This window comes from Geotrypetes seraphini, chromosome 8 (genome assembly GCF_902459505.1).
Source record: "Geotrypetes seraphini chromosome 8, aGeoSer1.1, whole genome shotgun sequence".
In the NCBI taxonomy this organism is placed as follows: Eukaryota; Metazoa; Chordata; class Amphibia; order Gymnophiona; family Dermophiidae; genus Geotrypetes; species Geotrypetes seraphini.
In genome coordinates this window covers 167,805,954-167,829,444 of record NC_047091.1, presented here as the reverse complement: position 1 = coordinate 167,829,444, position 23,491 = coordinate 167,805,954, and the positions used below count along the sequence as shown (strand labels likewise).

At 44.1% G+C, this 23,491-nt stretch overlaps 1 protein-coding gene across 3 annotated transcripts in view; it reads right to left on the bottom strand.

Moving 5' to 3' along the window:
* TCHP (trichoplein keratin filament binding) overlaps positions 1 to 23,491 on the bottom strand; it is a 93,671-nt gene that overhangs the window by 16,181 nt on the left and 53,999 nt on the right. For all 3 annotated transcript variants that reach the window (XM_033955887.1, XM_033955888.1, XM_033955886.1), the window contains exons 10-11: positions 14,764 to 14,845; positions 3,745 to 3,930 (exon numbers count right to left, since the gene is read on the bottom strand). In XM_033955887.1, coding sequence (XP_033811778.1) covers positions 3,745 to 3,930; positions 14,764 to 14,845 — 268 coding nt within the window. The remainder of the gene's footprint in view (positions 1 to 3,744; positions 3,931 to 14,763; positions 14,846 to 23,491) is intronic.

Genomic DNA, 23,491 nt, shown 5'->3' with positions numbered 1-23,491 from the left:
ATTTAAAACGGCCTGCTGAGGTTCGCGGCCGGCTGTAGCGAACCTCGCAGGCCGCTGTTCCACGTGGTAGCACGTTCCCTCTGACGCGATCGCGTCAGAGGGAACATGCTACTGAGGTGAACAGCGGCCTGCGAGATTCGCTACAGCCGGCCGCGAACCTCAGCAGGCCGTTTTAAATAGGAATGGCAGCGGTGACTGGAAGGAGGGGAAGAACGGGAGGAGAAGAGGAAAAAGACTGAAGGGTGTCGTGCCAGTGCTGCAGGTACAGGGGGATGCTTTTGTTGGAGAGGTGTGCTGGGGGGTAGACAGCTTTGCTTGGGGGGGGAGGGGGAAGACACAAGGGGGTCAGGGAGAGGGAAAGGGGGCTGCTTTGGGGGAAGGGGTATACTGGAAGCAGACAGCTTAGCTCTGGGGGGGGGGCGGGGGAATGACACAAGGACACAGAAACAAAGAATGACACACAGGGGACCACTGAGACAGACAGAAAGGAAGACATTCAGGCAGCGTCCAAGGAGAGACAGCCATTGTCCAAGGAGAGAAAAACAAATAAACATAGACAGACAGACAGCGGCCAAGGGGAGAGAGAGAAAGAAAGAAAGACAGACACACACATCTATTCTAGCACCCGTTAATGTAACGGGCTTAAAGACTAGTAATAAAGAATATGAAAGCTAAAAGGTTCATAGGGTTACAGGATTGAATAAGAAGTGGTGAGTAGATTCTTAGTTAACAAATCGATTGAACAGACTTGTTTTTAATAGGCTACATTCAGCATATTACCAATAATTGGAAAAACTACTCTAATCTAAATTATACATTTTGGTGGAACTCGTTATGCCATATTTATAAGATGGAAAGAGTTATTGCTACGCAGAAAGGGACTTACAATAAGTTTATAAAGATCTGGGAGCCAATGGAAAAATACTGTAATGAGTAGACATCATTTTTTATGGGAGAATATATTTACACATTGGGGGGTGGGGGGGTGGTATATTTTTTGTTGAGATTTTATTTTAATTACTTTAATAAGGGTGGGTGGGAGGGGTTTTATATTATTTGTTCTAGTTGATTTGGTTAAGATTGTCAAGTGTTATATTGAAGTTATAATTGATGTATTTCTGTACACTTGTTCTAAGTTTTAAAATGAATAAAGAATTTACACAAAAAAAAAAAAATAGGCTACATAGGCTAAAACCTCTTATTAAAAACTGGTTTGTACTAAAAACTCATGTTACCCTTGCTAAAATAACATCTGTGGTAGCCCAGCAGTTCATTCCTATCAGTCAAACAGCCACATTTTCAGACATCTCTTCTGCATTTCACTATCCACAGCCTCTGAAGAGAGACTTAGGGCTCCTTTTATCAAGCCACGCTAGTGGGTTTAACGCGCATAATAGCGCACGCTTGCCGCTACCGCCTCCTCTTGAGCAGGCGGTAGTTTTTGGCCAGCGCGGGGGTTAGCGCGTGATGAAAAGTCACGCGCGTTAACCCCGCTAGCACGGCTTGATAAAAGGAGCCCTTACTTTGCTTGAGTGATCCCTCACCACTGGAAGTTTTAATGCCGTCTCCACCTGAGACTGAAGCATACGAGCCAGATAACAGAATTTTAAATTATCCCACAAAAAAGCAGAGCTAATTATTTGGCGGTGCTTTACTCTTTCCAAAACACCTGGGAGCTGATATTCAGACCGCAGGAGTGAGCCGGGCTGACTCCTGCGCTCTGCGCTGAGCCTGGATATTCAATGCTAGGTTGTTTCCAATGACTGATGTTGAATAGCATTTTTATTTTGGGCTGCTATAAACTTGATTGGCTAAGTTGATATTCAGCGCTAGCCGGATAAGTTTATAGCGGCGATAGACCAGCCATTTATGCAGCCGATTTCACAGCTATATTTAGACAGCTAGCACTTTAAATTTTGTGAATAGCCAGATATCTACCATTAACACTTAGCCTGATTTAGGGTTACCAGGTGGCGCCAGAAAAAGGAGGACAGATTGAGACATCTGGGTTTTACCGCCATTGAAAGCAATAGAAGTAAAACCTGGAAGTCTCAATCTGTCATTTTTCTGGAGCCATATGAGTGAAATGAGACGGTGGCCTTATTAGTCCACTCTTCAAGGTAATTTGTAGAAATAAAACAAAAACATAAAGGGGAAAAAAAAAATACCATTTTTATTGGACTAACTTAATTTAGTTTAATGAATAGCTTTCTGACCTGAGAAAGAAGGGGCTACCTTTGAAAACTGATCATAAACTATATTAAACCCCCTTAGGCTTTTTTATTGCTGGCTGTGGCAATATTAGCTCCGAAGCTCATAGGAATTCTATGCGCATCAGAGCTAATACTGATGTGGCCGGCGATAAAAAAGCTTAATGTGGTTTTGTAAAGGAGCCCTAAGCTAGTCCGATTAAGAAAAGGTATTATTTTTTTTCCTTTGTTTTTCCTTTTATTTTTACATATTATCTTGGATTAACTGAATTGAGTAATGGAAAAATCTAGATTGTGACCAAATAACAAAATTCAAAAATAACAATAAATAGGAACACTTATATTATATAATGTGTATTTTTAAACAAGGGAAAAAAGACCTCAAAATACCCCTAGAATGTGATCAATAAGTCACAAGTTTTTCGGGGTGGGCATCATCACTGGTCAAAAACCCTTGAATTTTTGATTACTAATTTTTAAATATAATTTTTTATTTGCTTTTGTGATTGTTTTTTCACACGATATTCATCTTGTTTAAATGTGAAATACTGATGAAGCACTTATCTCAATAACCCGATGGAGGCCCAGCCCGTTTCGCATTCATGAAACTACTGCTCATCCTGCCGACATGAATGAGTTTTGAGCAACATTGAATATTATACTGGCACATTCATAAGCTTTATCGTTACCCTTGAAGAAGCCCATCAGTGCGAAATGGGCTGGGCCTCCGTCGGGTTATTGAGATAAGTGCTTCGTCAGTATTTCACATTTAAACAAGATGAATATCATGTGAAAAAAACAATCACAAAAGCAAATAAAAAATTATATTTAAAAATTAGTAATCAAAAATTCAAGGGTTTTTAACCAGTGATGATACCCACCCCGAAAAAGTTGTGACTTATTGATCACATTCTAGGGGTATTTTGAGGTCTTTTTTCCCTTGTTTAAAAATACACATTATATAATATAAGTGTTCCTATTTATTGTTATTTTTACATATTATCTTGGAGCCATATGGTATCCCTAGCCCTATTTAACTGGTCAGGATCCGATCCTGGCTGGTTAAATAGTGCTAATATCGGGTGGCTGACTTTTAATGTAATCAAATAAACACTTTATAAGAGTCATCTGCAGAAATTGGCAACCCATAGTTTACTTACAGATTCCTTGTTGGTAGAATAATACTGATCTGAAATCCAAGCGACCTGCTTTGCTAGGATTTCAGATCAGATCCCATGGTGTGAATGCTAAGCCTGCCTTGTGCAAAACGAGGACGAGCAAAACTTAAACCCTCCAAGACGGTTCTTGGTGAATTGATGCAGTTAGGAACTAGCCCCATATCCAACATAATCACCTGCTCCAAACCTGGTTAAGAGAGAATTCAAAGCACTACCACATCTCATATGAAATGAGTTTGTTGAACCCAAATTCTAAGTGGAAATATAATTCTCTAAGACAGTTAATTTTATTGAAGAATGTATTTTAAGCGTTTCTAAAATCAGGTTTGTTGCACTGAGATTCCTTAAAACCGTACTTGCGTTTCCAGCTCCTGTTTACGAGCAGTTTTCAGTTCTTCCTGTTCTGTTCTCTCTCGAGCTGTCAGTAGTTTTTCTTCTTCAAGATTTTTAATCAGCTGTTCCCGCTGTTTCAGAGACTGCTTCTGGGCAAGCTGATTTAATTCAATCTTCTCCTGAATCTGCGACTGTCGGCCTGTAAGCACCTGCTCAAATATCAAGTAAGATGCGCTTCATTTAGAAAGAATACACCAACTCTTACGATGACCGATGTCACCTAACAAATGGTTCAACAAATCTCAATTAATCATTTCAATACCGTAAATTAAAAGTCACAATCACATACACACTCAAGCATTGAAAATATCTCTAATTATTTCTTCAGTATTATATTTACTTATATGGAATTTGGTATTATGTTTACTTATATTTGGGAGTACCAAAGAAAATATATATATATATTTTTTTAATTTTATTTATTCATTTTTGAATTCTTACAACAAGTGAATTAAACATATTATAATCAATTATCATATGACACTTGTATTTACAAACAAATCTTCTTATAATATAAAATAAATCCCCCCCCTTTTGTCAAATTCCTATTTCCATATGATATACATTCCCCATCCCACCCCTATATATCTACTACCAATGTGCTAAGATATCTGATCATTAGAATAATTAGTCAATGGTTCCAAAATTTTTTTGAAATTATGAAGATTCCCTTGTTGTAACGCTAACACCTTTTCCATTTTATATATATGACAAACTGAGTTCCACCAAAATGTATAATTTAATTTAGTATAATCCTTCCAATTTTGAGTAATTTGTTGCATGGCGACCCCTGTTAATATTAATAATAACTTGTTATTATTTGCAGAAATCGGACTCTGAGTTCTCATTGCTGTACCAAATAGCACAGTTACTTACCGTAACAGGTGTTATCCAGGGACAGCAGGCAGATATTCTTGACTGATGGGTGACGGCACCGACGGAGCCCCGGTACGGACACTTTTAGAGTGATTGCACTCTAAGAACTTGGAAAGTTCTGGTAGGCCGCACCGCGCACGCGCGAGTGCCTTCCCGCCCGACAGAGGCGCGCGGTCCCCAGTTATGATAAGCCAGCTAAGAAGCCAACCCGGGGAGGTGGGTGGGACGCAAGAATATCTGCCTGCTGTCCCTGGATAACACCTGTTACGGTAAGTAACTGTGCTTTATCCCAGGACAAGCAGGCAGCTATTCTTGACTGATGGGTGACCTCCAAGCTAACAAAAAGAGGGATGGAGGGAAGGTTGGCCATTAGGAAAACAAATTTTGCAAAACAGATTGGCCGAAGTGTCCATCCCGTCTGGAAAATGCGTCCAGACAATAATGAGATGTAAAAGTATGAACTGAGGACCAAGTGGCAGCCTTGCAGATTTCCTCAATGGGCGTGGACCGGAGGAAAGCTACAGACGCTGCCATAGCTCGGACTTTATGGGCTGTTACAGAACCTTCCAGTGTCAGTCCGGTCTGAGCATAACAGAATGAAATGCACGCTGCCAGCCAATTAGACAACGTACGTTTAGAAACAGGACGTCCTAATTTATTCGGATCAAAAGACAGAAATAGCTGAGGAGCTGATCTGTGGGGTTTTGTACGCTCAAGATAGTAAGCAAGAGCTCTCTTACAGTCCAAAGTATGCAGAGCCTGTTCTCCAGAATGAGAGTGAGGTTTCGGAAAGAAGACAGGCAGAACAATGGATTGGTTGAGATGAAATTCAGAGACAACCTTAGGGAGAAACTTTGGATGAGTACGCAGAACCACCTTGTCATGATGAAAGACCGTAAAAGGTGGATCTGCAACTAGTGCATGTAGCTCACTGACCCTCCTGGCAGAGGTAAGGGCGATGAGGAAAAGTACCTTCCAAGTGAGAAACTTGAATGTGGTAGTAGCCAAAGGTTCAAATGGAGGCTTCATTAAGACGGAAAGAACCACATTAAGATCCCAGATAACAGGAGGGGCTTTAAGGGGTGGTTTAACATTGAAAAGACCCCGCATGAACCTGGACACCAGGGGATGAGCTGAGAGGAGCTTTCCATGGACTGGCTCATGAAACGCCGCAATCGCACTTAAGTGGACTTTGACTGAAGAAGACTTAAGGCCAGAGTCAGACAAAAAAAGCAAATAATCCAACAATGTCTCCACTGCCAGGGAAGTGGGATTATGTTGATGGAGGAAACACCAGGAAGAAAAACGTGTCCACTTCTGATGGTAACATTGCAGAGTGGCAGGTTTCCTGGAGGCATCTAAAATGGAACGAACAGGCTGAGATAAAAGTGTATTATGAGAAGTCAGCCCGAGAGATACCAAGCTGTCAGGTGCAGAGACTGGAGGTTGGGATGTAGAAGGGTCTCCTGCTGTTGTGTAAGCAGAGAAGGAAATAGTGGAAGCAGAAAAGGTTCCCTGGAACTGAGTTGAAGTAGAAGGGAGAACCAATGTTGCCTGGGCCACCTCGGAGTAATCAGAATCATGGTGGCTCGTTCCCTCTTGAGCTTGAACAAGGTTCTCAACATGAGAGGCAGAGGAGGGAAAGCATACAGAAACAGATTGGACCAGTCGAGGAGAAATGCATCCGCTGCCAGACGGTGAGGAGTGTAAAGTCTGGAGCAGAAGAGGGGCAGCTGGTGATTGTGAGGGGCTGCAAAGAGGTCTATCTGCGGAGTGCCCCACTGAGTGAAGATGGATTGCAGAGTGAGAGGATCGAGTGTCCACTCGTGAGGCTGGAGAACTCTGCTGAGCTTGTCCGCCAAGCAATTCTTTTCTCCCTGAATGTAGATAGCTTTCAGGAATAGATGGTGATTGATGGCCCAAGACCAGATCTTCTGAGCTTCCTGGCACAAGAGGCGAGAGCCCGTCCCACCCTGCTTGTTGATGTAGTACATCGCAACCTGATTGTCTGTGCACAGCAAAAGAACTTGAGGAAAGAGGAGATGTTGGAAGGCCTTGAGGGCATAAAACATCGCTCTGAGTTCCAGGAAATTGATGTGATGCCTCTTTTCCTGGGCTGTCCAAAGTCCCTGAGTTTGGAACTCGTTCAAATGAGCCCCCCAGGCGTAAGGGGAGGCGTCGGTGGTGAGAACCAGTTGATGGAGAGGTAGATGGAACAGAAGACCTCTGGATAGATTTGAGGATATCAACCACCATTGTAGAGACTGACGAAGAGATGATGTTACAGATATGTGTCGTGAGCAGGGATCCAACGCTTGGGACCACTGGTTGGCTAGGGTCCATTGAGGGGTGCGTAGGTGAAGACGTGCAAAAGGGGTGACATGAACTGTAGACGCCATGTGACCCAAGAGAACCATCATGCGCTTGGCAGAGATGGACGTCTGTAGAAGCACCTGTTGACATAGAAATTGAAGCATGAGAAGACGGTTGGACGGTAGGAACGCTCTCATGAGGACTGTGTCTAAGACTGCTCCAATGAATTGAAGTCGCTGAGTGGGGATGAGATGAGACTTGGGTAGATTGATCTCGAATCCCAGCAAACGGAGAAACAGAATGGTCTGGTTGGTGGCCGTGAGAACTGTCTGAGGTGAATTGGCCTTGATCAACCAATCGTCCAGATAAGGAAACACCTGAAGGTGGTGAGTACGAAGAAAAGCAGCCACCACAATCAGGCATTTGGTGAACACCCTCGGAGAGGAGGCAAGACCGAAGGGCAGTACCTTGTACTGGTAGTGACAACGATTGATCATGAAGCGGAGATACTTCCTGGAGGCTAGATCGATCGGTATGTGAGTGTATGCTTCTTTGAGATCGAGGGAGCATAGCCAGTCGCCTTGATTGAGAAGGGGGTAAAGAGTGGCCAGAGACAACATTTTGAATTTCTCTTTGACCAAGCATTTGTTGAGGTCCCGAAGATCTAGAATGGGTCTGAGATCTCCTGTTTTTTTGGGGACTAGGAAATAACGTGAGTAGAATCCCTGCCCCTTTTGATCTAGAGGAACTTCCTCTATGGCGTTCTGAAGGAGGAGGGATTGAACTTCCTGAAGAAGGAGGGAGGACTGAGGGGAGTTCAAAGCAGACTCTTTTGGAATACTGTGGTCTGGAAGAGTCTGAAAGTTGAGAGAGTAGCCGTGGCGGACGATGTTGAGGACCCACTGGTCCGAGGTGATGGATTCCCAACGGCTTATGAAGAGAGTAAGGCGTCCTCCTATGGGCTGCGGAAGATGGGCAGCAGGATGGAGACCGGCTATGTCCTGGAGAACTAAGTCAAAAGGGTTGAGTGGATTTTTGTGAAGGGGGAGGCTTCACCTGTTGTTGCTGCTGTGCTGGTCTAGCAGCTGGCCTCTGTTGTTGCCGCTGACGTCTAGGTTGTTGCGGGGCTTGTGGTAAAGGACGAGCAACAAATCTACGTTGGTAGGCTGACTGCTGGCGAAAAGGCCTGGAAGGTGGGGTTTTCTTTTTGGTTTTGAGTAGAGTATCCCACCTAGTTTCAAGTGCCGACAACTTTTGAGTGGTAGAGTCCATGGATTCTCCAAACAGCTCATCCCCCAGGCACGGTGCATTAGCCAGTCGATCTTGATGATTGACATCCAGTTCTGACACTCTGAGCCACGCCAGTCGACGCATAGCCACCGACATAGCTGTGGCCCGAGAGGTCAGCTCGAAGGTGTCATATATCGACCTGACCATGAACTTCCTAAGCTGCAACAGTGATGAAGTAGTGTGGCGAAAAGCAGATTTTTTACGGTCAGGGAGGTACTTCTCAAAAGCAGTTAGATCTTGAACGAGATGTTTAAGATAAAAGGAGAAGTGGAATGCATAATTCCCTGACCTGTTGGCTAACATGGCATTTTGGTATAGCCGTTTGCCAAATTTGTCCATGGCCTTTCCCTCTCTGCCAGGAGGGACAGAGGCGTACACACTAGCTCCCGTAGATTTTTTTAGAGTGGATTCAACCAATAGGGACTCATGTGGGAGCTGTGGTTTGTCAAACCCAGGAATTGGGATGACCTTGTATAAGGAGTCTAATTTGCGAGGTGCTCCAGGGATGGTCAAGGGTGTCTCCAAATTCTTGTAAAAAGTCTCTCTCAAGATATCATGGAGAGGTAACTTGAGATATTCCCTTGGAGGTTGGTCAAAATCCAGTGCTTCAAGAAAAGCTTTGGATTTTTTCGACTCAGCCTCCAAGGGAATAGAGAGAGAGTCACACATCTCTTTTAAAAAGGATGAAAATGAAGTTACATCTGGTCTAGAGGATGGATCTATAGTAGAAGGATCCTCATCACCAGATGAACATTCACCTTCAGAGAGCATAGGGTCTTCTGAATCACCCCACAGATCAGGGTCTCGAATTTGAAAACTGCGTCGAGATTCTGGAGTGGAGGGATCGAGGTGTCGGGATTTGCGTACCGACTTCCCTGATCTCATAGAGACGGTACCGGGAGATTGCAGTTGCACCGGTGCAGACGTTTGAACAGCTTGATGCTGAGCAGTCGACTCCGGTGCTAGGACTGGCATGGAAGTAGACTGTGTCGGTGCCGACAAAGAGGAAGCCGAGAGCGTAGGCTGTGAAACTATCGGCACCGATGGCTCAGACCGGACCGGTACCGGAAGGTTCGGTACCAGGAGTGCAGGAAGGAGTTGCTTTAACTGATTCTCCAATTGCACTTGTAAGACAGCAGCAATGCGCTCGTCTAAAGAAGGCACTGGTACCGCTTTTCTCTTCTGCGGTACCTTGGGTGCCGCTCTACACTCCGAAGAGGAACCCGATGTCGAGGGGCTTACCTCTATCGGAGCGGAGCGCTTCCGTGGGCGCCTCGCGGTCGGAAGGATTGGGCTCTCTGCTACTTTGACCGGAGGACGCTCCAGCGGGGAAGGCTTCTTAGCCGGCTTACCTGACTGGTGCGACGCCGACGCGGTATCGCGCGGCGTCGACGAGACGGGTGCCGACTGCGTCGGGGTCGAAGTAGGGACCGGTGCCGCCGAGTCCGACATTTCGGTACCGAATAATAACCGTTGCTGAATTTGACGGTTTTTAAGGGTTCTTTTCTGAAGAGTGGCACAGCGTGTGCAGGTGGATGCCCGATGGTCAGGTCCGAGGCACTGCAAACACCAGTTGTGCGGGTCAGAGTTAGAAATAGGCCTTGAGCACCGCTGGCACTTTTTAAAGCCGGGTTGGGGGGGCATGAACGTAAACACGGCTTCTGCCAAATCGAAGGCCGAGGCCTCGATGGTGGCAGCAGGCCCCGCCGGGGCGAAACGAAAAAAATTGAAGAAAAACCAAAATTCGGTTTTTTACAAGAAAAATAAATAAAAAGAGGGAAACAATATTTCCCAAGGAGTTTACGCGAGCGGGAAGGCGAAAAAATTAGAAAAAATTCAACAGCCGTTGAAACGTGCGTCTTCTTAGCTCCGCGGAAACTAGAAAACTGGGGACCGCGCGCCTCTGTCGGGCGGGAAGGCACTCGCGCGTGCGGCCTACCAGAACTTTCCAAGTTCTTAGAGTGCAATCACTCTAAAAGTGTCCGTACCGGGGCTCCGTCGGTGCCGTCACCCATCAGTCAAGAATAGCTGCCTGCTTGTCCTGGGATAAAATATAGTGTCATATGAGAGTCCTACATGGTTTTCTAATAATTATTAATTTGGGGCCAAATTAGTTTCCAAAAAGCATTTACACAGGGACAAAAAAAAATTAAATGATCTAACGTCCCAACTTCTATTCTACAATACCAGCATCTATTGAATCTAGTACTATCTATCTTTTGTAAACGCATAGGGGTCCATAAAACTCGATGTAACAAAAACATCCATGTTTGACTCATAGATGCTGACCAAAGAAAATATTGAGAAAACTGAGAATAGTGCAGAACACGGCTGTCCGTCTGATATTTGGGCTGAGGAAAAACGATCACGTCAGTCCTTATCGAATGCTGCACTGGTTGCCAGTAGAAGCACAAGTAATATTTAAGTTTTCTTGTATTTGTTTGGGGACTGGCCCCTACCTACCTTTTATCTCATTTCGTGCTATTCAACCCTAACAGGAAAAGCAGGAATTGCAATTTATTCACCTATCCTAGGATCATTGGCTGTAGATATAGATCTTTTTTCCAAGCAAGAAAACAACAGTCCTGGTTGGGCAATTATATTAGCGGAACCATGCAATCTTACAGCGCATTTCGAAAAGGGATTAAGACTGTACTATTTGATAAATTCATTTCTGAACTGAAGTTTTATTTTTAACAATAATTTTATACTGTCTATACTTTAGATAACATGTTGTTTGGGGGGGTTGGGGTGGGATTGAGGGGTATGGGTAGGTTCTGGGCTTTTGCTATGGACAGGGTACAGGGGATTCAGTGGGGGGGGGGGAGTGGTGTGGCTTCCTCGGGGCTCATCAGAGTCCAGGGCCTCGGGGTGCCTTTCCGCTCTCCTTCCACTGCACGCTCTCAGTGGTGTATGCGGGGGGGGGAGGAGTTTGTTGATATTCCTCTTGTTTTGTCCTTGTATGTTATACTATTTATATGATGCATATTTGTTTGGTATTGTGCGCCTTCGGGGTGCCTTGCTACTGTGTTCTTGTTGTTTGCATCAATAAAAATTGTTTGAACCTAGATAATAGTTTTTACACTACTTTTCTACTTCATGCATTCTTATAGACTTGATTTTATAAATCAAACTTAGCTTGCATTGCAAATTTCATTGCTGGCACTTCCCCCCTCGCAGGATCAATGAGGATTCCAGCCCCATGGAGTTATGCTACTCTAGCGGCAGTCTGAAGATCCTATATAAGTAAACACAATACTGGATTCCATATAAGTAAATACAATACTGGAGAAATGATTAGAGATATTTTCAACACTTGACTGTGTATATGATTGGAACCTAACAAATGGGACATCTGCATTTTCAAAACCTCATGCAGTACATCGTTTCGCTGTCCTTCAGAACATAGCGCTATCCCATTTCTTCCAAGATCATCATGGTTAGGCCAACTACATTGCAAAAGGTGATTAACACCCAAATCAAAGTGGAACCTCTACAAAGTTCAGTGCAGTACGAAGGTGACGGGGCTTGTCCAAATGGTTAACAAACTATCCCTGCCTTTTATCAAGCTGCACGGCTAAACGCTGAGCCAACCATTCTAATCCTATGGGCGGCCAGACATTTAACTCGCACTGCCTGATAAAAGAGAGGGGGGGGTAGGAGGACCTTTTACTAAAAAATGGGCTTAGCACATTTAGTGCTGGACTTTCCTGTGCACTAAGCCCATTTTTAAGGCTGTTGTTAAATAGGGCTTTTTCCTGGGGGGCTTTTTACGGGGATGGGGGGGGGGGTGTTGCAAGTCCTACACTAATTTTTCCATTAGCGTGTGAGAACTAATAAAATGAAATTAACACAGGGGCATGTTGCACCTCCTAAGGCATTAAGTGCTTCTGTGTTAACTCTGCTTTAGCTGGTTAGTGCATAATAATCAGAATGCACTAGCTTTGTAATGTAAGCAATGCCCACTCCCCACCCATGGCATACACACCCCTTTACAAAACTAATTTTTAAAAATTCATTAGCATGCACTTAGCACATGTCAAATATAAAATTACTACAAAATGCTTTCAATGTGAGTTATCTAAAGTGACAGGCTATTCATTTCTGGGCTTTTAATATTAGAATACTAAAACCATCAAACCCAGACACCCAATATTGTGCAAGAAATATTTCTTTTCATCCTCTTTAGGCTCGATTTTCTCCTTATGCTTTCATTGAGAAGTCGCATAAGCCATTTTCTTCATTGGATCTCTTTTTGTTTTTATATGTGATATGATTATCAATACTGTGATATTTAAAATAATAAGTTATCTTTTTTTGTAGAAAATTATTTAGTGTAGAGAGTTCTAATTAGGGAGCACCTCCACCGACATGACCATGTTTCATTATTTATTTCTTCAGGGCCTCTTCTCCCTTGAAAAGAGGAGACTGAGAGGGGACATGATCGAAACATTCAAGATAATGAACGGAATAGATTTAGTAGATAAAAACAGGTTGTTCACCCTCTTCAAGGTAGAGAGAATGAGAGGACACTCTCTAAAGTTAAAAGGGGGATAGATTTCGTACAAACGTAAGGAAGTTCTTCTTCACCCAGAGAGTGGTAGAAAACTGGAATTCTCTTCTGGAGGCTGTTATAGGGGAAAACACCCTCCAGGGAGTCAAGACTTAGACAAATTCCTGCTGAACCAGAACGTACGCAGGTAAGGATAGACTCAGGGCACTGGTCTTTGACCAAAGGGCCACCACGGGAGCGGACTGCTGGGCATGATGGACCACTGGTCTGACCCAGCAGCGGCAATTCTTATGTTCTTATAAGTTATTATTTAAATATCAGTATTTTTTATTTTTTTTAAATCTTTATTAAATTTTCAAGGTTAATACAAAGTGCATAAAATTATGCATACATTAATAATCAGAATCAGCACTTATAATCCATCAGTAATAATACAAAATGAATTACCCCCCTCCTTTCCAGTACATTCAATCAAGGAATAAAACAAAGAAGATAAACCCCCCTTCCTGGATGTGTGTATAAATCTAAAGGAAATTAAAGATAAAAGGCAACTATTCCGAAGTAACAAAAGTCGTTAATGGACCCCAAACTAATCTGAATAAATTATGCCCCAACATGTCAGCGTTCATTTTCTCATACTTATAACACAAACATAAATTCGCCCACCAAAAGGTAAAACTAAGCCGATCCCAATTTTTCCAATTGTGGGTAACCATTTGCATGGCAATCCCGGTCATGATAATGAAAAGCCGGCATTTATACCGGTCCAATGAGGGTTTAATATGCAATAGTGTCCCACAGATGACTACATCATAGGTTAATGGAATCTATGATTCCAGTATGTTATTAATATGTTCCCATATCGACTTCCAAAAATTGAGTATCAAAGGACAATAGAACAACAAATGATCCAGTGTCCCTATTTCAAGATGACAGTGCCAGCATCTATTAGATTTAGATCTAACTTCTGCAAACGAACTGGGGTCCAAAAATATCATAGTATTGATAATCATATCACATATAAAAACAAAAGAGATCCAATGAAGAAAATGGCTTACGCGACTTCTCAATGAAAGCATAATTTTTTTTTGTCCCTGTGTAAATGCTTTTTGGAAACTAATTTGGCCCCAAATTAATAAATTATTAGAAAACCATGTAGGACTCTCATATGACACTATATTATTTGGTACAGCAATGAGAACTCAGAGTCCGATTTCTGCAAACAATAACAAGTTATTATTAATATTAACAGGGGTCGCCATGCAACAAATTACTCAAAATTGGAAAGATTATACTAAATTAAATTATACATTTTGGTGGAATTCAGTTTGTCACATATATAAGATGGAAAAGGTGTTAGCTTTACAACAAGGGAATCTTCATAATTTTAAAAAAATTTGGGAACCATTGACTAATTATTCTAATGATCAGACTTCTTAGCACATGGGTAGTAGATATGTGGGCGAGGGGTGGGAAATGTATATCATATGGAATTAGGAATATTGATAAAAAGGGGGATATTTATTCTATATTACAAGATGATTTGTTTGTAAATACAAGTGATATACGAAAATTGGTTATAATATGTTTAATTCACTTGTAAGAATTCAAAAATGAATAAATTAAAAAAAAAAAAAAAAAAAAAGAAAGCATAAGGAGAAAATCGAGCCTACAGAGGATGAAAAAAAATATTTCTTGCACAATATTGGGTGTCTGGGTTTGATGGTTTTAGTATTTAAATGTGAGCTAAGCATAAGTTAGGGCTTAACGCTTTTTTCATTCCATATTTTTCTGACGGAACAAAAAAGCGTAGAAAATCGCTGGACTAAGTGAGAACCTTTTCAGTGGCCCCTCGTAGTAAAACAGCACCTCCATCCTTTGCCATGTAAGACTTTATTCCACCGGTTTCACCTAATTCCAAACTGATCGATCGCTCTTGTATTTCACCAATACTGCAATACTTGTACGAGATCAAAGAGAGAGAGGTTACCTCTTTCATCAGTCTGTCTCGAGCCCTTTTCTCTCTCTCCCATTCTTCTTCTCTTTTGGCCCACACGTGTTTCGCTTCTTCCCTTTGAGTGCACAAGGATCAGAAAATCTAGTGTGATTCCAATGCAAATACTCAAGTTCAATTTTAATAAGTCTCCAGTAGCCTTTTAGGATTTCCTGACTACCATAAATCTCCTCCTCTTTTTTTTCTCAACATCTCTTGCCCCAATTCCAAGCCCCCAGGCACCAAAGGAAAGTGGATGGGATTTGATATACTGCCTTTCTGTGTTGCATATTATATGCAGGTACTTATTTTGTATTTGAGGAAATGGAGGATAAAGCGACAAGGAGCTACAGTGGAAATTGAACCCAGTTTTTCTGGTTCTGTGTACACTGCACTAAGCATTAGGTACTCCTCCACAGTCTTTTATAGGTCACTAAAGAGCTGGGGGATGTTTAATATTTAAAGCTCATTCCTTTCCAGTACCGCGTTTCCCCGAAAAAGAGACAGTATCATGTTAATTTTGGGTCCAAAAAACGCACCAGGTCTTATTTTCGGGGTAGAGCTTATTTTTTTCATGTACATGATCATCTCTCCCTTCCTCTCCTGCACCTCAATTCTTCCTCTCTTTCTCTCCCCCACATGTGCAGCATCTTTCCTCCCCTCTCACCCATCCCCTTATGCTTTCCCTCTGCAGCATCTTTCTATCCCTCCATCTCTCCCATCCTCCTGTGCAGCAGAACCCTTGCCCAGTTTCCATCCTTCCAACCCTCCCTCCCATCCCCTGTGCAGCAGAAGCCTTGAGCACCCCCCACCGCGAAGCCAAACCCCCGCTGACCCTCCATCCTTTCCTCCCATCTGAACCCCGCTGACCGTGAGCCCTACATACCTCCCTCCAGAGAAGCGGCGGCCGGCAGCACTGTAAACAGGCCGCTTTGCAGCTTTCTCTCGTCAAGGAATTCCCTCTGCTGCATCACTGATGATGTCATCAGTAACGCAGCACACAGAAGAGCTTATTTTCGGGGTAGGGCTTATTTTCGGGGAAACACAGTAGTAGTTCAAGGTAAATTGTATTGGATACGTTTCTGTCCCTGGAGGATGCATTTGAGTCAACAGAAGGTTTAAGTGACTTGTCCAAAGCCAAAAGTAGTGTCAGTGGGATTTGATCCCTGGTCTCTCTGGTCCAGAGTCTGCTGCTCTGGCCACTAGCCAGCTACTCTACTACAGCAGCTTTCTCAGGCCCAAAGATGCATCATAGAATGATCACCCTTTCCCATACTGCATCAGATTAAAGATTCTCATTCAAGTAACAGGCACAGAGCAAGTAGGGTTGTCCAGAAAAACCTAAAGTTGGAAAAACCGTGCGAACTGAAGTTTTTCCCCTGACTTTGATTGTACTTGATCAGAAAATATTTTTTTATTAATTTTTTAAAGCCCATCCTGGAGTCCTTCAAAGCCACTGATTATATAAAGCTCAGTTTTTCTTTAGAATTTTCTATTTTTGCTCAAAGGAACAAATTTATTGGTATTATAGCTATAACTTTTATGTTTTCACACTCAGCAATGATACATTGATTAAAACCACATTTTATGCAAAATGTCTATCAGTATTTTATTAAATTAACCTTCAAATATCTGCATTTTATTGTGGAAAATGACAGAAGTTTAACATATTTCACTAAAAACAACAAAGGTCGGCTGCATTAATGCCTCGGTGCGAACACACTACGCACTTCTTCGGCTTGTGAGACGTGCACATATTAATCGCAAGGCAGGCAAAATGAAACCATCAGCTGAATGGAACTGGCCCAGAGAGAAAAGCACTGCCTTGGGACTGGGTCTTTTTGTTTGTTTTAAAAGTACAAAGGAGCAGACCCCACAGGCACTCAGAACTGTAGTTTTTGCCTGACCGTGGCAAGGCGAACAGTCGAGGCTCCTCCAAAGAAAAAATGGGGAGGTAGGGGAAATGGGGAGGAGGGACTCGATCAACCAAATGCGACACCCCAAGGTGGTAATGGTCCCGCAGAACCCCAGCTCTGTCCGATCAGAAATAGAGGCAGACAAAAAGGCCACTGCCTAACCTTTCCAACAGACCCTGCTAAGGCCTAAATTTAGAAGACTGCACAGGCTTATGACGCCACCTGCTGGAGATTGAGAACAGTCTGGTTCTATGAGGGACTATGCAGCCCACTTGTACTGTAAGAATTCAGTTTGTTCTCGATCTCCACCTGCTGACAGAGGAGCGTAAACCCATCCATCTGTGAAGGTCTGGAGGGGGAATAAAAAACAGAAATTTAACATATTTCGCTAATAGCGAAATATGTACACTTTGAAATAGTCATCTACTAATGACATTTCAAACACTCAAGCATCCAATGTCTTCTTGAAATAGTCAGGATAAAGCCTGTGATTCTGTTCAACTCCTTGCAACAAGGCCCGCAGCTTTGTAAAAGGAGCCCTATATTTGCCTTCAGCTCAGGTTCCAGGTACAGTATTTCTAAATTGCATTGTTTCTTCTTTATAAACATTATACATCAGTTCAAACTAACAGGAATTTTGGGAGTCTTCCTCTAATGTTATTAATACTACTAGTTATTTTTTGTCTCTGAATACAAGTTGTTAAGGCTTATTTTGCAAATATGCTTATATTTTTCCCTAATGTGTACAGTGTTATTCAGATATGAAGGAGAAATTAGGTTCTTACCTGCTAATTTTCTTTCTTTTAGTTCCTTCAGACCGGCACAGAAACTGATGGGTATAGCTCACCACGACCAGCAGGTGGAGACTGAGACACAAACTTTTGGCTGTAGTACAAGTGGGCTGTGCAGTCCTAAGTACAATCAATGTGACATTAGCCAAGCAGAACTAAGAAACTAAGAACTGTGAACTACAAAAGCAACAATACTTCCAGAAGGAGAATAGTAACCTAGATAAATACTGTTGGATATTGAATAGAATAAGAACCTTCAAAAACATCCCCACAGTTTGCCAGCTATGCCAGCTAAACCAAATGCCACTGTTCTTTTAATCTCCCCCAACACACCAAAAAAACGACACCGCAGAAAAAACTTTACGCGTAAAACTAAAAAAAAAAAAACATGACAGGGCAGGGTCTATGCTGGTCTGGAGAGACTAAAAGAGAAAATTAGCAGGTAAGAACCTAATTTCTTCTTCTTTATCGTCCCTCCAGACCGGCAACGAAACTGAATAGACATACCAAAGCAGTACCCATTATGGGTGGGCCCCCCGAACAGCCACCACAAGAACATGCTCACCGAACACCGTGTCGCAATGCACCTAAATGTTCACATGGTAGTGTTGGAGAGAAGATCAAACTGCAGCTTTACAGATATTCACCGGAGGTATAAGAAGACTCCGCCCAAGAAGCCACTGACTCCGAGTGGAATGAGCTTTGAGAAATTCCAGAACAGGCTTCTTCTGAAGAAGCTACGCAGAAGCGATAGCCTCCTTAATCCATCGAGCAATGGTAGCCTTAGAAGCATCATCCCCTTTACGAGGACCCGCTAAGAGGACAAAAAAGACGATCTGATTTCCGAAACTCCTTGATCCGCTGAACATAATAAGAGCAAAGAACCCGACAGACATCCAACTTAAGTAATTGCTTCTGCTCCAAAGAACCCTCCCGACTACCCAAGACCGGGAGGACCATGGACTGGTTGACATGAAAATGTGAGACCACTTTCAGTAGAAAAGAAGGGACCAGCCGTAGCATGACCTGCTCCCTAGAGAACTCCAGGAAGAGAGGCCTACAAGAGAAAGCCTGCAACTTGGAAATGCGTCTCGCAGAAGTAATGGCCACCAGGAAGACTGCCTTAACAGAAAGGTCCTTCAATGTGTAGAAACCGAGAGGCTCAAAAGGCTGATGAATGAGCACGGAAAGAACCAGATTGAGCTCCCAGGCTGGAACTGAAGGCCGCACTGGAAGACGGAGCAATTTAGCCGCCCTCAAAAAATGAATCACATCCTGAGAAGAGGCCAAACACCAACCATGAAATGTAGACAAAGCTGCAAGCTGAACCCAGATGGAGGACCAGGCAAGACTCCTGTCCTGGCCATCCTGCAAGAACTTCAAGATGTGAGGCAAAGAAGTGCAAAGGGAAACCATGGCCCACGCGGTACACCACTCCTCAGAGATGCCAAACTCGCACATAAACCTGAGAGGTGGAAAGTGTCCGGGAACCCAAGAGAGTGGAGATCACCTTATCTGAATAACCCTTCTTACTTAGAAACGTAGAAACATAGAAAATGACGGCAGAAAAGGGCTATAGCCCACCAAGTCTGCCCATTCCAAATACCCGCCCCCTGATTTCACTCCCTTAGAGATCCCATGTGAATATCCCATTTTCTCTTAAAATCTGACACGCTGCTGGCCTCAATCACCTGCAGTGGGAGTTTGTTCCAATGATCCACCACTCTTTCGGTGAAGAAGTATTTTCTGGAGTCGCTATGAAACTTCCCTCCCCTGATTTTCAGCGGATGCCCTCTGGTGGTCGAGGGTCCCATGAGGTAGAAGATATCTTCTTCCGACTCGATACGGCCTGTGATGTACTTAAATGTTTCAATCATGTCTCCCCTCTCTCTTCGTTCCTCAAGTGAGTACAGTCGCAGTTTATTCAGTCTTTCTTCATACGCGAGATCCTTGAGCCCCAAGACCATCCTAGTGGCCATTCGCTGAACCGACTCGATTCTCAGCACATCCTTCCAGTAGTGTGGTCTCCAGAATTGAATACAATACTCCAAATGAGGCCTCACCATGGATCTGTACAGCGGCATCATGACTTCAGGTCTCCTGCTGACAAAACCTCTACGGATACAACCCATCATTTGCCTTTCAAGAGCCAAGCCGTAGGACATAAGGGACCCGGATCTAACATTGGAATGGGACCCTGCATCAGAAGGTTGGGAGAGAGGGCTAGTGGAAGAGAATCTGCCACGAGAAGATGAACCAGATCTGCATACCACAGGCACCTAGGTCAGTCTGGAGTCACCAGGATCACACGGTCGAGGTACCGAGCAATGCGAAGAAGGACTCTGCCCACCATTGGCCACGGGGGAAAAACGTAAAGGAGGCTGTCTGCCAGCCAAGGCTGTACAAGAGTATCCAGCCCTTCGGCCTGAAAATCTCAGCACCGACTGAAGAACCTTGGCGTTTTGGCGACTCTTGTGGCCATCAGGTCCATGACCAGCTGGCACCAAGTCTGCACAATCAACTCGAAGGCTACGGGACTGAGACAGCACTCTCCGGGATCCAGCATGTTGATGACTGAGGAAGTCCGCTTGGACATTCTCCACTCCCGCAATGTGGGAAGCCAAGAGCTCCAGAAAATGAGCCTCTGCCCAAGCCATGAGCAGGAAAGCCCCTTGCGCCACCAGATGGCCCTTGGTTCCCCCCTGACGACTGATATAAGCCACCGCCGTAACATTGTCCGAGAGAACCCAAACCAACTTGCCTGTCAGCAACATCTTGAATGCTAGGAACGCCAACCAAATGGCTCTGGTCTCCAGAACATTGATCGACCATGACACCTCCTCTGGAGACCAGCTGCCCTGAGCCAAGTGACTTAGACACTAAGCTCCCCAACCGAGGAGACTGGAGTCCATGAGAAGCACTGTCCACTGAGGTTGTTCCAGACTCACTACCTGCACCAGATTGGAAGACTATAGCCACCACCAGAGGCTGCGAGGAACTAACCCCCGAAGAAGAACGGGAGAGTCCAGATCAGGGGTGCCCAACGCGTCGATCGCGATCGACCAGTAGCTCAGGAAGGCAACTCGAGTCGATCGCACTCGTGTTGCCGTCCTGATCTACGGGCCGATCAGCCTTCCTCTCCAGTGTTCTCCCTAGGGCCTTTTAGCTGGGCGGTCCGCCCAGCTGTCATCTGCCGCTGCTGAACATTAAACCCCCCCCCAAAAAAAAACCGGCTTGGAGATTTCAGCCCCTAGCGAACTTATGCTCCGGGCTCTAACGTGTGCGTACAGGCTTCTCTTCTCTTCCCTCCGAAACCGGAAGTTATGTCCGGGGAGGGGGGGGGGGGGAGAAGGGAAGCCTGCACGCACATGTTGAGAGCCCTGAAGCAAGCGTTTGCTACGGGCTAATACGGGAGACAGGTTAGTGAAGCATTTGTTCTTCTTCCTGCCGGGTCCTGCCTACTTTCTGTTTCCGCGAAGGCAGGACCCGGCAGCATTTCCCCCAATAGGTTGATCACGATCTTGGGCTGATCAGCCTTCCTCTTCCCGACGGCAGAATTGACGTCGGGGAGAGGAATGCTGGTTGGCCGAAGCAGGGAGAGCTTGGGGCCTGTTATTGGTGGCGTTTGGGTCCTGGTCCCCGATAGTAATGGCAGTGGCAGTGGCTTGGAGGAGGGCAGGGAGAAAGAAAGAAAAAGGGCAGGCAGGGAGACAGAAGGAAAGAAGATAAACAGAAAAAAATGAAAAGGAGGCAGAGAGAAAGAAAGGGCAGGGAAGAGGAAGGAAAAGTTGGGGGGAAGGAATGAGGTCTGGAGGAGAAGAAGCATACAGGCTAAAAGAAGGGAAGAAAGATTGTATGCACAGTCAGAAGAAGAAAGTGCAACCAGAGACTCATGAAATCACCAGACAAGGTAGGGAAAATGATTTTATTTTAAATTTAGTGATCAAAATGTGTCTGAATTTATATCTGCTGTCTATATTTTACACTAAGGTCCCCTTTTACTAAACCGCAATAGAGGTTTTTAGCGCAGGGAGCCTATGAGTGTCGAGAGCAGCGCTGGGCATTCAGCGCAGCTCCCTGCGCTAAAAACTGCTATCGTGGTTTAGTAAAAAGGGAGGGGGTATATTTGTCTATTTTTGTATGGTTGTTACTGAGGTGATAGTGCTTAGAGTCATCTGCTTTGACCTCTTTGAAAAACCCTGGAATAGGAATGATGATTAACATTTTCTATGCATACAGTGTGCTTTGTGGTTTTTTTTTAATTTTATTGTTGGTAGATCATTTTGACTTGGTCATTTAAAAAGTAGCTCGCAAGCCCAAAAAGTGTGGGCACCCCTGGTCCAGATCATGCATCCGAGGTGACCACCACCAGAGAAGAGCATACTGAAGTGGACGCATGTGAGCCCAAGCCCATGACCATATCCAGGGAGGCTGCCATCGACCCCAAGACCTGTAGAAAATCCTGCGCCTGAAGACACCAACAATCCATCAAAAACAAATCTGTGACTGCAACTTGCACACTCAGGCCTCTGGGAGGAATACTCTTCCCAATCTGGTGTCGAAGAGAACCCCCAAGGTACTCCAGGCACTGAGACGGAGTCAACCGGCTTTTGGACAAGTTGACCAGCCATTCCAACGATTGCAGGAACTTCACAACCCGAGCCATAACCCGGGAGCTCTCCTAACAAGACTTTCCTTGAATCAACCAGTCATCTAGATAGGGATGAACCAGAATATCTTCCTTGCATAAGGCCGCCACCACCATTACCATAATCTTGGTGGAAGTCCGTGGAGCCGTGGTCAGACCATAAGGAAGGGCACAAAACTGATAGAGCTTTCCCAAAATTGCAAAGCGAAGGAAATGCTGATGTGAGGCCCGAATCGGAACATGCAGGTAGGCCTCTGTCAGATTGAGAGAAGTTAGAAATTTCCCAGGCTGGGACGCCAGAATAACAGATCTCAGGGTCTCCATGCAAAAAGACGGAACCCAGATCGCCCTGTTGACACCTTTCAGATCCAAAATGGGCCAAAAAGACCCCTCTTTCTTGGACACCATGAAGCAAATGGAATACCTGCTGATGCAAACCTCCTAAGGGGGCACTGGGACCACCACTTTGAGGTTGAGCAACCTTTGCAGCTTTTGACGAAAAGCCCACTTCTTCCAAAGCGCTACTAGACACTTGCATGTTTAACGTAGAGCACTGCAAGTGTCTAGAAACACTACAGAAATAATATTTTATTTATTTATTCAATTTTCTATACCGTTCTCCCAGGAGAGCTCAGAATGGTTTAAATGAGTTTATTCAGGTACTCGAGCATTTTTCCCTGTCTGTCCTGGTGGGCTCACAATCTATCTAATGTACCTGGGGCAATGGGGGGATTAAGTGACTTGCCCAGGGTCACAAGGAGCAGTGTGGATTTGAACCCACAACCTCAGGGTGCCGAGGCTGTAGCTTTAACCACTGCGCCACACTCTCCCCTGTAGTAGTAATAGTAGTAGTAATATGCCTGATCCGCATACCATTTGGCGCAGGCATTTAGGCCCGATTATAGCAAGCCTAAATGGGTGTGCATAAAAGGTTATGCAACGTATTGGCGCTTAGCATGATTCTATAAAAAGTATACACCTTATAGAATCACGCTACGTGCTGTTCTAGTCAGTGCTGGTTTTTTGGAGGCTAGTACATACAGAATCAGATCCATCGACTATAAATGCTCAATACGGAAACAGAGACAAGAATAGCAAATAATAACCAAGTGGTCTATCCAAGTCTGCCCATCTGGGCACTGAACATACAAATATTTGAAAAGCACAAGGCATTCCTCAATTCTGGAAAATGCTCACAATAAAATGGTCCAGGGAATTCAACCCCTGCGCAATAGATACTGAGCTATTAATAATAATAATAATTTATTTTTATATACCACCAAACCATCAGTTCATGGTGGTTCACAATAATAATGCACCGGGCATTAAAAGTACAAGGTCATACAGCAATGTTAAAAATGGAAATGAGA